This window comes from Chiloscyllium punctatum, chromosome 10 (genome assembly GCF_047496795.1).
Source record: "Chiloscyllium punctatum isolate Juve2018m chromosome 10, sChiPun1.3, whole genome shotgun sequence".
Lineage (NCBI taxonomy): Eukaryota > Metazoa > Chordata > Chondrichthyes > Orectolobiformes > Hemiscylliidae > Chiloscyllium > Chiloscyllium punctatum.
The window spans coordinates 49,682,153-49,695,619 of NC_092748.1; the positions used below are offsets into that span (position 1 = coordinate 49,682,153).

Sequence of the window (13,467 nt, forward strand, 5' to 3'; positions counted from 1 at the left end):
CAACCTATTTCCCCTGCTTCCCTCCCATTTGTTTTCATGTGTGTATATTGTTGCAGCCTTTTTCGAACCTTTGGTGATCATTGTAACTGTTATAATCAAAAATTATAAATTGAATAAATCAGTATAATGACCTGGGTGAGATGCATACAAAGAATATGAAATATAGTAAAGAGATCAAAGAGAATAATGATTTGCTTAAAACTTTTTAGCAAATGTGAAAGGACTTGGATAATATCTGAAAGTCAGAGAAGCAATGAGAAAGTGAAATCCAAAGGATTGAAGATGAAGAGAGACAGGAAAAATGCAAATGAGCAATCAGCAGGAAGATTGTTATTTTCATGACTGAAGTTATTTAAAATGAAATAAAGTAAATAGTGACTTATTAATGCATAAATGCCAAATTGTGCTCCGCTGTACTTTTGATACAGATAATAAGATGGTTTCCCAATACAAGACGGAATTTGTGGAGCTGAAAGAAGTATTTGGTGTCAAGATGAAACGTCGACGATCTGCAAGACAGCAAAAGGGAGGAACCTTGTTAGGAATCGCAATCTTTGTGTGTATTAAAAAGGGACAAAATAAGCTCAAAAATCGTGCTATTCATCTAAGCAATTTAAGTGAAGACTACTGCAATGTTTGGTTTAAACATATGAAAGATATTCTGACTGGTAAGTATGATACTTATTATGACAAAAATGTTTCAGTTTAAGCTGTGATTGTTGACTATATGCACTACCAAGTTACTTAGTAAGTTGGTTGATCTTAGAAAATGAAATATCATAGCTGTTGCATGTTTTATTCACTCATAATTGAAGCAGAGGAGAACCATAATGGTTATCTAAACATATTTCTTTCTGTTTTTTCTTAGAGAATAATTTCAAGAAAATTAATTACCAAACCAAAAACATCTCCTATGTTCTATCCTATTTAAATGCCCAAAAATCCTACAGTAATGGTAGTAACAAATTTATGATCTAAAAGCTTAATAGCAGTGAACAATATTAAAATAAAACTCTTATTCTTTTGTTTGAGAGTCACTAAGCAGGAGATGTTTCCTTATGTATTCCTTGCTTATTCTGGTTTCTGCCTGAAACACTTGCTTCGTCTGCAGAATTGGATTTACTGCACATAGAATCCCATAATGATCCATTCCTTAAAATATTTATTCAATTCCCTTTTGATTGTTAGGATAAAATTTGTTCCCACCATCAGTTTAAACAGTGAACAAAACAGTCCTTTTAAAAAAAAACCCAAAATCTGCTGAATTTAAACAAAACATCTTCATGGCATATCTAGTTAAATCATCTTAAATCTGTATCCTCTGGTTATAGAACTTACTACCACTGGAAATTGTTTCCCCCTTGATTAGTTTATCAAAACTGTTTTGGTTTATTTATAGGTCAGATTCCTTTTGAACCTCAAAGGAGAATAGCCACGCTTTTCCATGTTTTCACAAAACTAAAGTCCTTTATCCCTGATACCAATCTTGTACATCTCTTCAGGATCCTCTCTAAGCCTGCAACATGCTTCCCAATGTGCAGTTCCCAGAAATGAACATACAACTTCAGTTGAGGCCTAACCTGTTTTCTTGAATTTTAGGTAAGTTTTGTTACTTGCGTTTTAAGAATATAATTCATTGTATGTTTTATCTGTCTATGACTCAATGACAGTCCTGCGCCCCTCACGACACACCTTTTTTTTATTAGATTCCCTATAGTATGAAAACAGATCCTTTGGCTCAACAAGTCCACACCGACTCTCTGAAGAGTAACCCACCCAGACCCATTCCCCTACCCTATATTTACTCTTGATTATTGCATCTAACACTATGGGCAATTTAGCACGGCCAATTCACCTGACTTGCATTTCTTTGGACTGTGGGAGGAAAATGAAGAACCCAAAGGAAACCCACTGAGAGTTTGCGCAAACTCCAAACTCTTTTTAAAAGGACTGTTTTGTTCACTGTTTAAACTGATGGTGGGAACAAATTTTATCCTAACAATCAAAAGGGAATTGAATAAATATTTTAAGGAATGGATCATTATGGGATTCTATGTCACCCAATGTGGGAATTGAACTCTGGTCCCTGGTGCTGTGAGGCAGCAGTGCTAACCACTGAGCCACTGTACTGCCCAAGGTAATTAATCCTTTCTCATTATACAGTACCCAGTCTACAGTGGCCTATTGTTTGGTTGGTTCCTCAACGTATTGGTCTTAAAGAAACCATTGTGTACAGACTGCAGGAAATCCTCTTTCACAATTCCATTACAAGTTTGGTTTGTCCAATGTAAATTAAAGTCACCCCAAATTACAATTATACCCTGATTTCTTTTTTAATGCCTTCCTTTACATCTCCACTACTGTTTGGGGGCCCAAAGATAACCCCAATAATGTTTTCTGTCCATGGTGTTTCTTATCGTCACCAATGCAGTTTCTATATCATTTTCCAAGTCAATTTACTCTCCATTGTTGTTTCTCCCTCCTTTGTCTCCCTGCTCAGATTCTCATTCTTCCTGCCATTCTGGTTTAAGCTCTCCCTGACAGTACCAGCTAACGTGTCCCTGATGGCATTGGTCCCTGTCCTGCCTTGATGCAACCCATTCTGCTTGTACTGACCTTATTTTCTCCAGTCTCCATCCCAATATCTCAGGAATCAGAACCCCTCCCACCTCCACCATTCTCTCCTGCCATGTATTCACCTGTTATACCCTGTTATTTTCACTCATTAAAACGTAGAGCTTGTAGTAATACTGGGATTGCTACCTTTGAGATCCTACTTTTTAATTTGCTTCCTAACTCCCAATATCCTGCTTGTAGTTTCTGCTTATCCCTTTTTTAATCAATGTCATTGATATTAATATATACCACGACTACTAGCTGTTCACTTTCCATTCATCAATGGGAGTTCTTTTAACAGAGGGAAGATTGTGTTAGATATTTAGATGACCACTTCATTTCATTTCATTTCAGTCAGAGAAGAGCACAAGGAGACTATAGTGGTTAACCAATACAGTATACTTCAATCCATTACTACCAGTGCAAATTCCTTCTTAATCTGCACAAGTTTTTATTTCCCCCAGACAACTACAGGTCATTCCACTATAATGTGACAGTTGTGTCCCTCTGCAACCTTGTGCCATAGAAAATCGCCCTATGGAAAATCGCTATAGAAAATCGTGCTGTAGAAGATCACTATAGAAAGTCGCACTGTGGAAGATCACTATAGATAGTTGCTATACTCGTTCAGTAGAAAGTTCCCTTTATCCAAACAGCATCCACAATTAGTCAATCGAGTTATAGCCAATTCACGCTGATGGAATGCACGTTATAACAGAACAACCTGAGGTTTACTTTCCCCTCTAATGCATGGAATAGCAGCACCCAATGAACCTCTGCTTATCAAGTGCCTCTGTCAAACTTGCTGACTGAATTCAAATTTCACCATCTGCCATGGAGAAGTTAGAACCTGGGTCCCTAGAACATTACCTAGGTTTCTGGATTAACAGTCTAGTGATACCAACAGGCCATTGCCTCCCCTGCTTGCCTTCCCTGCTGTATTGTTGGTCTCGATAAGGACCATAATGACAAGTTCTTCCCATTCTTCTCCAAAATCCTTCAAGCCAGTTTGATATGTTCTTCATTCTGCATTCAGAGATTACCCTCTGCAGGCAGGTTCATGAATCCTTCAAGGTTTTGTTTTGACCATCTGAACCCTATCATTGAATCCCTGATACATCACTCTAGGCTTCCACACCTGTTCCCTTTGGGCAGTCTCCTGCTCCCAGTACCGTTGTCTGTACTTTGTCCAAGCTTCTGACAATCTTTATCCTTACTAAGACAAATGTTGTATCACAGCTGAAATTTTCTGTATAGTTCTAGGCGCTACATGTTAGGAAGGATGTGAACAAAATGAATCGAGTGCAGAAGAGATTGACGCACGTGGTTACAGGATGAGGAACTTCATTTATGAAGATAGCCTTCTCCTATCCAATTACTTTTCCACAGAAATAGTTGGGGTCTGGAATCCACTGCTTCGATGTGTGGTGGAGACACGTTCAATTGAAACATTCAAAGGGCATAAGACGATTTAAAAAGGAACAGTATTCAAGGCCATGGGGAAAAGGCAGGAGAATTGCACTGAGTCACAGTGTTCATTCAGAGTGCAATCGTAGTGGGCCTAATGCACCATAAGTAATCTATGATTCTGATAGTCATCGTGGTGATGATAAATACACTGAATTATTGGTAATCTTTCCTTAGAAGTCTACAAAAAAATAAACTTTCAGTCAGCTGGATGTCAAACTATTCCTTTGCCACCAAGAGCCAAATTCAACTGTTGCCTTTGTAAATGAATTCAGAGGTAATGGCAGGTTTTTAATGTTATTTGTCTATTAAAAATTCCAACATACTAGACCTGACTCTGTGTATTTAAAGTCTCCTAATGATGTAGTGCCACAGATTTTTTTTAATCAGAGATTTAAATGATGATTAAGAGGATTTGTTACTTCGTAAACAATGGCATTTTCAAGATTATAAAGAGAATTGACAAATTGTTTACTGTGATGAGACCACGAGTGCAAAATCTATAAGTTATGATTTAAGTGGAGAAATTTGGTGAAACATGTTGTCTAAAGTGATTAAACAAATGAACATGAAAAGTCAGTGAAAAGCCCTACATGAATAACTTCATAAGGCAGTTCTGTACATGTCAGGACACATTACATTTTCAGAGCTATGGCCTTGATGTGCTTACATTCTTGGAGCTGTATTCACATATTTGGCAACACACGTTGATAAGTTTTTTGACATATCACTTCAGCTTCAACAGTCAGACAGCCTTGGCACATCAGCTGAAGTTCTATCTGAAGAATGAGATGCTAGGAAGTGGGTTGAATAAAAATCAGAAACTCAAGGGGTTCTAATGACTTCTTAAAAATGGTCTTTCTGTAGGTAAAACTACAGCTGTATCTGCACACAACCTTCCATGAATACAGTCGAGAGATTCTTATTATTGTCTCTCGAGATGCTTAAGATTTATTTTCATTATCAGGAAGTACAGACTCAGCTGTCACTTTTGTAATTATGAAAATGCACCAAATGGTATCCCCCATGTGACTGTAGCTGTCTCAGCATCTGTGTTTCTAGTGCCAACATGGTGCTTGCAAATACCATATTGTGCTTAGATGGACTGTTTTTGACTTTATCAAGTTCCTGCTGATAAATGTATTAATGTAGATGTGTATTAGCTTCACTGGTTTCTCAATTCTGAATTGACAACCCAAGATCTGTTATCATCTTTAACTTGTGTTATATGCATAATACACTTCACTAGACCCTGCATGGGATTCTTGATTGACCAAATACTGCTGAGTCGAAAGGGGGCTGAAGTCGAGGAAATCATAGTTAGCTTGAGACAAATAGAACACTTTCATAGACTGCTGCCCCTCCCCTATTCCATACTGAAAATCATGAAGTTCCTGCTTGGGATGAAATCATTGTAGTATTCTACCCAAACATTTTCATACCCAAACATCAGCTGATGTTGTGCCCATTTTCTGTCTTCGAGAATTTCAAGACATTTTGTTGTTGGAGAATAGCCTGATGACATGTGAGTCAGTTCTAAATAGTTAGTGCTTTAAACCCTGGGTTCATGAGGAACTTTGCCACAATACCAGCAAAAAGTAAATCACTGAATGCAAGTCTTTGTGTAACAGTTGACTGATGCACAAAATGACTGCTGCCCAGCAATAAACACATAGCAATAGCCCAAAGTGAAATGGGGAGCTGATGATATAAAGGTTTTTGAGAAGTTTAAACAAATTTTTTCAAAAGGTACCAGCAAAGACCAAAAGATTGGGTACATATCTTTTGTGGGCAGGAGAGAAACGGTCAAATATTTGAGAGCTGAGTGAAAACAACAGAGATACCCAGATATAATTTTCTTTTAAATTCAGCCCACCTCTCTTGCTAAATTCAGGTCATTGAGTATTCTGATATGAATTTCAAGGCCTGAAGTAGAAATTGGGCAAGCCTGTTGGCAACGTTTTAAACGTAAGATTAGGAAATAGAGCGGCAAAATATACATTTCAAGAACATAAATGAAAGGCTGCTCGAGTAACTTATTTGGGATCCTTCACACCCTGATATACAAAAGTATTTAATTGGAAAGGGCAAGATTAACCTTTTTAGGCTATAGACACTGCCAAAGCACATGAAGCCATGAATCTGCAGGTGAAGATCTGCAGGTGTTAACTTTAAGTTAAGTCAAAAGAAAGGTGTCAGGGCTAGTGCAACTTAGCAGCAACAAAAGCATACGTACCAGACAAAAGGAAGAATGTTCAAGAGCTGTGGATGACCACAGTCAGCAAATGTCCTGCATGTGGGTCAGACTTAAAAACTGTGGAATGTCTAATCTCTGGGGGAGAGAGGGTATGAAGAAAATAAATGGGATGTAAGAGACAGAATAGAAGGATGAATAAGAAGTTGTTAAAAAAAAAATTCTAGAAGAAGAACATGTTATGGACCAGGTCAGATCCCTTCAAAATATTTTAAGAAGGTGGCCTAGACCCTAATGTTATGACACAGGGTAAACCCCTCTGCAAATTTAAACCCGTCACAGAGAAGCTCACCTTACACCGTAATTTGTTAAATTTTGAGAGGCAAAGAACTGTGCTAGTGGTGACTATTTAAAGTAGAAATTAACTATTTTATTCTTTAAGTCCAACTGAGAACATTAAATCAACAGCTATTAAAACTCCTTTCTCTTAAACCTATCTTTTGTCTCCCACTCCACAATACTGGTTCGATTTGTAAATTAAAAGTCTGTAACATAAGACTCCAATGAAATAGTCGCATATTCTTGTCTTTAAAGTGTTCCAAGAATGTAAGAGGATTGTGATCAGTGTACACAACCATCTCCAACACATTATTTGTGATGTGCACATTAAAATGTTGTAAGGCCAGTACCAAACTCCATAGTTCTTTTTCAGTCATGGAGTATTTCCTCTGGAATATGTTGAGTTTCTTTGAAAACTAACCAACTAGCAGCTCAATCCCATTGTCATCTTCCTGTAGCAGTACAGTTCCAACTCCTATGTCACTGGCATCATTGGCAACTTTAAAGGGTTTTGAAAAGTTTGGGGTAGCTAAACCTGGTGTGGTGGTTAATATTATTTTAAATGGTTGAATGCCACCTAGCATTGTTCTGTTCACTGAAACTTTTGTGTTCTTCTTCAGCAAATTGGTTAACGGTGCCACTGAACTGCTGAGGTTTGGAACAGACTTCCTATAGAATCCACTTAGTCCCAAGAATCTGAAGCACCTCTTTCTTTGAGGTTGGTCGTGGAAATTCCTCGATGGCCTTTGTCTTTGCATTCTGTGACTGACATTATGTCCCAAGAATGTCACATCTGCTTTCACGAATTCAGTTTTGTTTAAGTTTATTACCAGTTATGCTGCTTGTAGTCTTTCAAAGAGCTGTGCCAACTGTACCACATGATCTTTCCAGGACTCACTAAAGATTACTACAGCATCCAAATAGACTGCACAGTTAGTTAACCCAGCTAGAACTCTGTTCACGAATCTTTGGAATGTGGTGGGTACGTTCTTCATTCCAAAGGGCATCACTTTGAATTGATATAGCCCATTTGGGGTTACAAATTCAGAAATTTCTTTTGCCGTCTCTGATAAAGGTATCTGCAGATAACCATGCATTAAGTCCAACTTGTTGATGTAACTGGCTTGTCCAATTTTCTCAATAGTCTTCCAATGTCTGAATTGGATGAGAGTCCAATTTTGTAACGGTGTTGACCTTCTGATAATTCACACAAAATTATTGAGTCCTGTCCAGTTTGGGAACTATGATGATTGGCGAACTCTACTTGCTCTGGCTCTGTTCAATGATATCCTCATTGAGCATGGCCTCTACGTCCTTCTGGTCCTGTCTGGCTTTGAAAGGGTTAGCTGATAGGGATGCTGTTTTGTAAGAGCAGTATTCCCTACGTCTACTTCATGTACAATAACATTAGTCCTCCCCATCTGATTCCTACATATGCTCTCATACTGCAGCAACAACCTTTCAACTGCGTTCCATGCTCCTGAGACAGACAGATAGATAGATAGTTTACTAACCTATCCCACTCTGCAAGGACTACTTCATTTTTTGACATAATTTGAGGCATTCAAAATCCACCACATCTGGATTTGATTCCTCACTATGCAGGACAGTAACTAACACCTGTTTCTCCAGTTCTCTGAGGGGACCTACACAATCAATCATAACCCGTGTGAAAGATTTGATGAATGTGGGAATTGGCAACCAAGGTGCTGGTTTTATTATGCCTGTGGCTTGCCTACCATTTGGCATGCATAAGATGTACAGCAAAAATTAACCACATCCTTGTGCATTCCAGGCCAATAAAAATGTTTTTGTACCTTAGCCCGAGTCTTTCATACACCTAGGTGATCTACAGGTAGTTCATGTACCACTCCTAACACGTACTATCTGTATGCTACTGACAACACAATCTGGTACACTTCAGCCTATTTCTCCTCTGCCCTAACCTGCTGTGGTCTCCTTTTCTGTCTTAGGATTCTATCTTTCAGTAATGACCCTCAGGAATATTCTCTGCCTCCTTTATATATTTATCTTTTATCATCTTAACTTGCTGTTGCAAGTCCCTTAGCCTTTCAGGACTAAACACTTCTGTCTAACCCTCTGCCTGTTCAGGTTTTTCCTGCATCATTACATCAAACAGGGTTGTTCACTAACTGAACCTCAACTCCTTCATCTTTTCATTAGGTTTTGTTATGTGCTGTGATTTATGACAATGGGCTCTTGTTACGACAATCTGGGAAAATACCAGGATATTTTTCTGTTAACTCAGTTTCTTGATGTTCCTTGGACTTTTCCACAACAAGGGGAGCCACTCCCACCTTCGACCCTGCTTAATCATTCCCAAGAACAAACTGAATTCCTCAATCCACTCCCACTGTTACTTCTCCAGTTTTGAGTTGGCACTCCAACCTGATCTTACACAGGGAAACGCTAAAGGTCTGTCCATCTATCCCACAAATTACCACACTCTCGGGGAACAGATCAGAAAGAGTGCCAATTTGCTCATCTCTTACTATTAGAGACTGGTTAGATCCTGTATCTCAAATTATAACTTCTTGCCCTTCTCCCCCTGTTCTTTGAGTAAACTTTATCCACAGAGGCGGTCAAATTTTGAGATCAGGTACTAACTCCATACCCAGCCCCTGCCTAGGCTGTGCACTCTACTGCAGCTGCTTGGCTCTTCTTGGGATTTCCTTTTACTACTTTTACTAATGCAACTGGCTTAGCTTCTTTTACCACATATTTTCCCACAGTGCCTTTCTTTAACAACCGACACTATGACTTTACGTGTCCCACTTTACTACAGTTCTAATACCTGAGGCCTTTCACTTCCTTTCTACCCTCTTGGTCTTTTTTTAACCTGTAGTTCTCTACTGTTTGTTTAGTAGTTTAGGATCTCCCCTTCTCCCAACTTCTATCCCTCACAGGACCAAATTCTGGCCAGAAGCTTGTCTTATGTACCAATGTATATTCATCTGCTGCCCTTCTCACTTCCCGAACTTTCTGTTCATCCATGTGAATTCTTAGCATCTCTGGAACTGAATTGTTAAACTCCTCCAGCAGAATAATCTCTTAGAGTTTCATAGCTTTTATCAATCTTTAAGGTTCGCACCTAACTATCAAAACTCAACATAAGTCTGACCTGATTCTTCTTTGTCTTTGAACCGCTGTGTATATGCTTCTGGTACCAATTCATAAGCTCTTAACATAGCCTGTTTGACCTCTTCATAATCTCTTGACTCCTCATCTGACAGAGCGGCAAATATCTACTGAGCTCTGCCTACTGGTTTAGTCTGAACTAACATTACCCATAAATCCTTGGACCACTCCATCTGCCTAGCCTATTTTTCAAATGAAATAAAGAAGGCTTCAATATATTTCTCATCAAAATGTGGCAGAGTTTTGATATATCACTACCTTCTCTTTTAATCTCCATCCTGTTAACTTGATTTTGACTAAGTTGCAACTTCTCAAGTTCAAATTCTATTTCTTTTTGCTTGGCTAGGAACCTTCTTTCTTTTTTCCTCTCTCTCGCTCTCTTTTTTTTTCTTTCTCTTTCCCTCTCTTTTTTCTCTCTCTCTCTTTGTTTATATAACTCAATTTTCCTCAATTTTAAGATTTTCTAACTCTATTGTGCTTGTCCATTTTTCTGAGACCCCTAAGTGTTTGAGTAATTTCCTTACAATTTCAGCTGTACTTTTGTCCTTGGTTAAACCCAAATCTAACTTATTTGCTAATTCTAAAAGTATGGCGTTTTTCTTTCCTTCTAAACTTCCTTGGCAAATTTGAGAATCATCTTCAAACCACAGAACCTCTTTAGCAATTTCAAGAGCCATTTTTTTCCACTTTTAATTTAACCAAACACAAGTCACCAAAATTAAACAAATTGTCTCATCTACATTTTATTTAAAGATCTAGGACACTAACCTGCAAGTGTTTAAGCCTAATGGGCTTTTTTGTACCCTAAATCTTTTCAAATCTGTCCAAATCTCACACTGGATCTGTTGTAACCATGAATCTGAGACCCAAACTGTTCAAATCCCAACAACGAGTCCAAACTCTTACAGCGTGGGGTAAACCCTGCTGTTAATTTAAACCAGACACACTGAGAAGCTCACCTTATGCTGTAATCTATTAAATTTTGAGACAAAGAACCATCCCAGAGGTAACTATTTAAAGTAAAAATTAACAATTTTGTTCTAAGTCCACCAGAGAACATTAAAACAACTGCTGTATACAACTCCTTTCTCTTAAACCTATATTTTACCTTTCACTCTCCAATACTGGTCTGATAAAAACCCTGATTAAGATTTTTTAAAAAATCAAATTGTTGTTGAAACTTCTTTGTATCTTCTTCTATAGATTTTCCTCTGTTGTCTTTTCTCCGGTATTCTGCTTCACAGGTCTTTCATATGAACAAGTACCTTTCAGAGAGCTATTCGGCTAGCAGCCTATACTCATCGGTTATTTTGGCAATTCTCCCCGTAACTGTTCAAAATGTCCAGCTTTATACCTCAAAATATCAGATCATTTCATTGGTTTAATGTCGACGAAATACTAAATTCAAATTTGACTGGATTTTGGTATCTGGGCATTAATTTAAACTGGCTGAATGTGAATTTGTTTTTGTATCATGACAACTCACCTGCGCGGTTTGTTTCACAGTCAAATGTTACATTTTAAATTCTTTCAGCACACTCTGTGCCTCTCTAAGTCCGTGCCAGCTTCCAGAACACATCCAAAGAGATTTTAGATGACAGCCAGAAGAGTTGTTTACTGAAGTTTGCAACTTCCCTGGACTTTCTCATTTTGTGACTGCTACAGCTAAAACAAACTCAGAAAAAAAAATGAAATGGGAGAACTGGCCACTCCCCTTTCATTGTTAAACTGTTATACCCTAGACTCTTCGGCACCTTTGCCTTTATGAACTCTCTTCAAAAACACTATGGACAAAATAACTTTTTTAAAGTGAAGGCATTGTCGTAAACATGAGTCGTCATCGGCATAGGAACCATGGAAAACCATGAAATGCTGGACGCAACATTTCCAAGAGAGAAAAAAAATCAGACAACCATTCAAATTAGCAAGCGAGGGTGAGAAACAAACCTACAGTATAAATCCAAAGTTGAAGCTGAATAATGGAGTGCAGAGTAACATCATCCCACTCAATCAGTGCCAGAAGATCTTTTTTGAAAATTGGTAAATAACTAGTTATCCAAGGAGACGTCCTGAAATTGAGTAAGATCATGGCAATGGTAAACAGGAAGATGTACAGAATTAATTATGGCTCAGTTTATAGTAATCTTATGTCTGAATCACCAGGTTCTGCATTCAAATCTGATTCTGAGGCTTGAGCACAAAAGTCAAGGTTGAAATTCTAGAGCTGTATTGAAATAAATTCCGCTTTGGAGATGTTAAAACAGAGGTCCTGTCTGCCTGCTTGGGTGGATGTAAAAAAAAATCCTATGATGCAATATGAAATCAAGTTAGGAGTTATCACTGATTCCATAATTTTAAAAATTGTTAATAATTAGAATGCTGATAATTGTCTTTCAAGTTAAAAGAGCATGGATGCGCAAACTCATCAATGATGAACATGGAAATGGTTATGTAGCTTCAGTGTGGATGTGGAGAGTCAAAAAAAAGTTAAAGCATTGGAACCCGGATGTTGTAACATAGCCAGATGCTGGTCTATGATGTTGTTCATGGGCAGCAATGAGACATCGACGTGATCCTTTTCAAAAGTGGCAAAAAAAAACCCCTTAGAGCAGGGCTCTTCAATGAGCTGCTTCCTGTGCTGATTATTTCAGCACTATAGACTTGATGTCATACAACTTCATGTTTCCATTAAACATGATTAGAATAGATATCGATATAGAGAAATTATGTTTTTTTAAAGGAAGGGGGATTGTATTATTCTTTTTTTAAAAGAAAAGGAACTAATTATTAAGAGAGCATGCCACCTGTCTGCCATGTTTCGCTGCTATACTGCAGCTATGTGCCAAATAATAATTTATCAGTTTATTATTAGTCCACCAATCACGAAGGAATTGAAAGAAATGCATTTGATAAAGCTCCAACATTTTTCAAACTATTTCTAAATTTATGTGAACCAGAATACGTAACACTTGGTGTGGTGTAGAGTATGGGATTATATAAGGTAGAGAACTGGAGCGTAACCAGGAGCACTTTCGAGTAATTAAGTCTGACAAAAGTATGGCTGAAGTTTTTAGTGGTAGACCGGCTGAGTAAGGCATGTGACAGATGATGCCACTATGGTGCAACTCTGTGTTTTTTGTATAGAATAGTTTCGGGTCAAAAAAGTTACTTTGACCATGAGCAAAACTGCAGAAAACCGATTAACAAAAAAACAGAATACAACAGGAAGGGGCAGAATATAAAATCCTAAAAATGAATCCATGCAAATTGCCAGAATTATAAAAATGTTAAGATCATGATTTTTTGATTTATAATTATGATAATTGCATGAACAACCCTTACACAATGGTTCTAGTCCACAAAATTTATACATGATAAAGAGGTAAATAGACGGAGAACGAAATTAACTACTTCAAAGGCTGAAGCCAAGGCTTGGTTAGAGGTTGGTTAATAGCTTGGGAACTGTTGGTTAAAAATATATATATGCAAGATACATGGGCACCACGCTCCAAGAGTCTTCTACAAATCCTAGTGAGAGAAAAAGGAATGCGTTAATTAAACAGGATTGAACAGAGTTCAATTAAACAGAATTAATTAAACAGAAAAATTTGATGTTACAAAATCCTTAGCATGAATCCATGCATAATGCCAGAATCATAAAAATAAGATACAAGTTAAATGCTCTGAATCTT

General features: G+C 37.7%; 1 protein-coding gene across 9 annotated transcripts in view; it reads left to right on the forward strand.

Moving 5' to 3' along the window:
• The window catches only part of cerkl (CERK like autophagy regulator), a 159,811-nt gene that overhangs the window by 55,995 nt on the left and 90,349 nt on the right, over window positions 1-13,467 (forward strand). For 8 of the 9 annotated variants that reach the window (XM_072579082.1, XM_072579079.1, XM_072579080.1 and 5 more), the window contains exon 2: window positions 429-668. The exons of the other annotated variant lie outside the window; for it this stretch is intronic. In XM_072579082.1, the coding sequence (XP_072435183.1) occupies window positions 429-668 (240 nt within the window). The remainder of the gene's footprint in view (window positions 1-428; window positions 669-13,467) is intronic. 9 annotated transcript variants of the gene reach the window in all.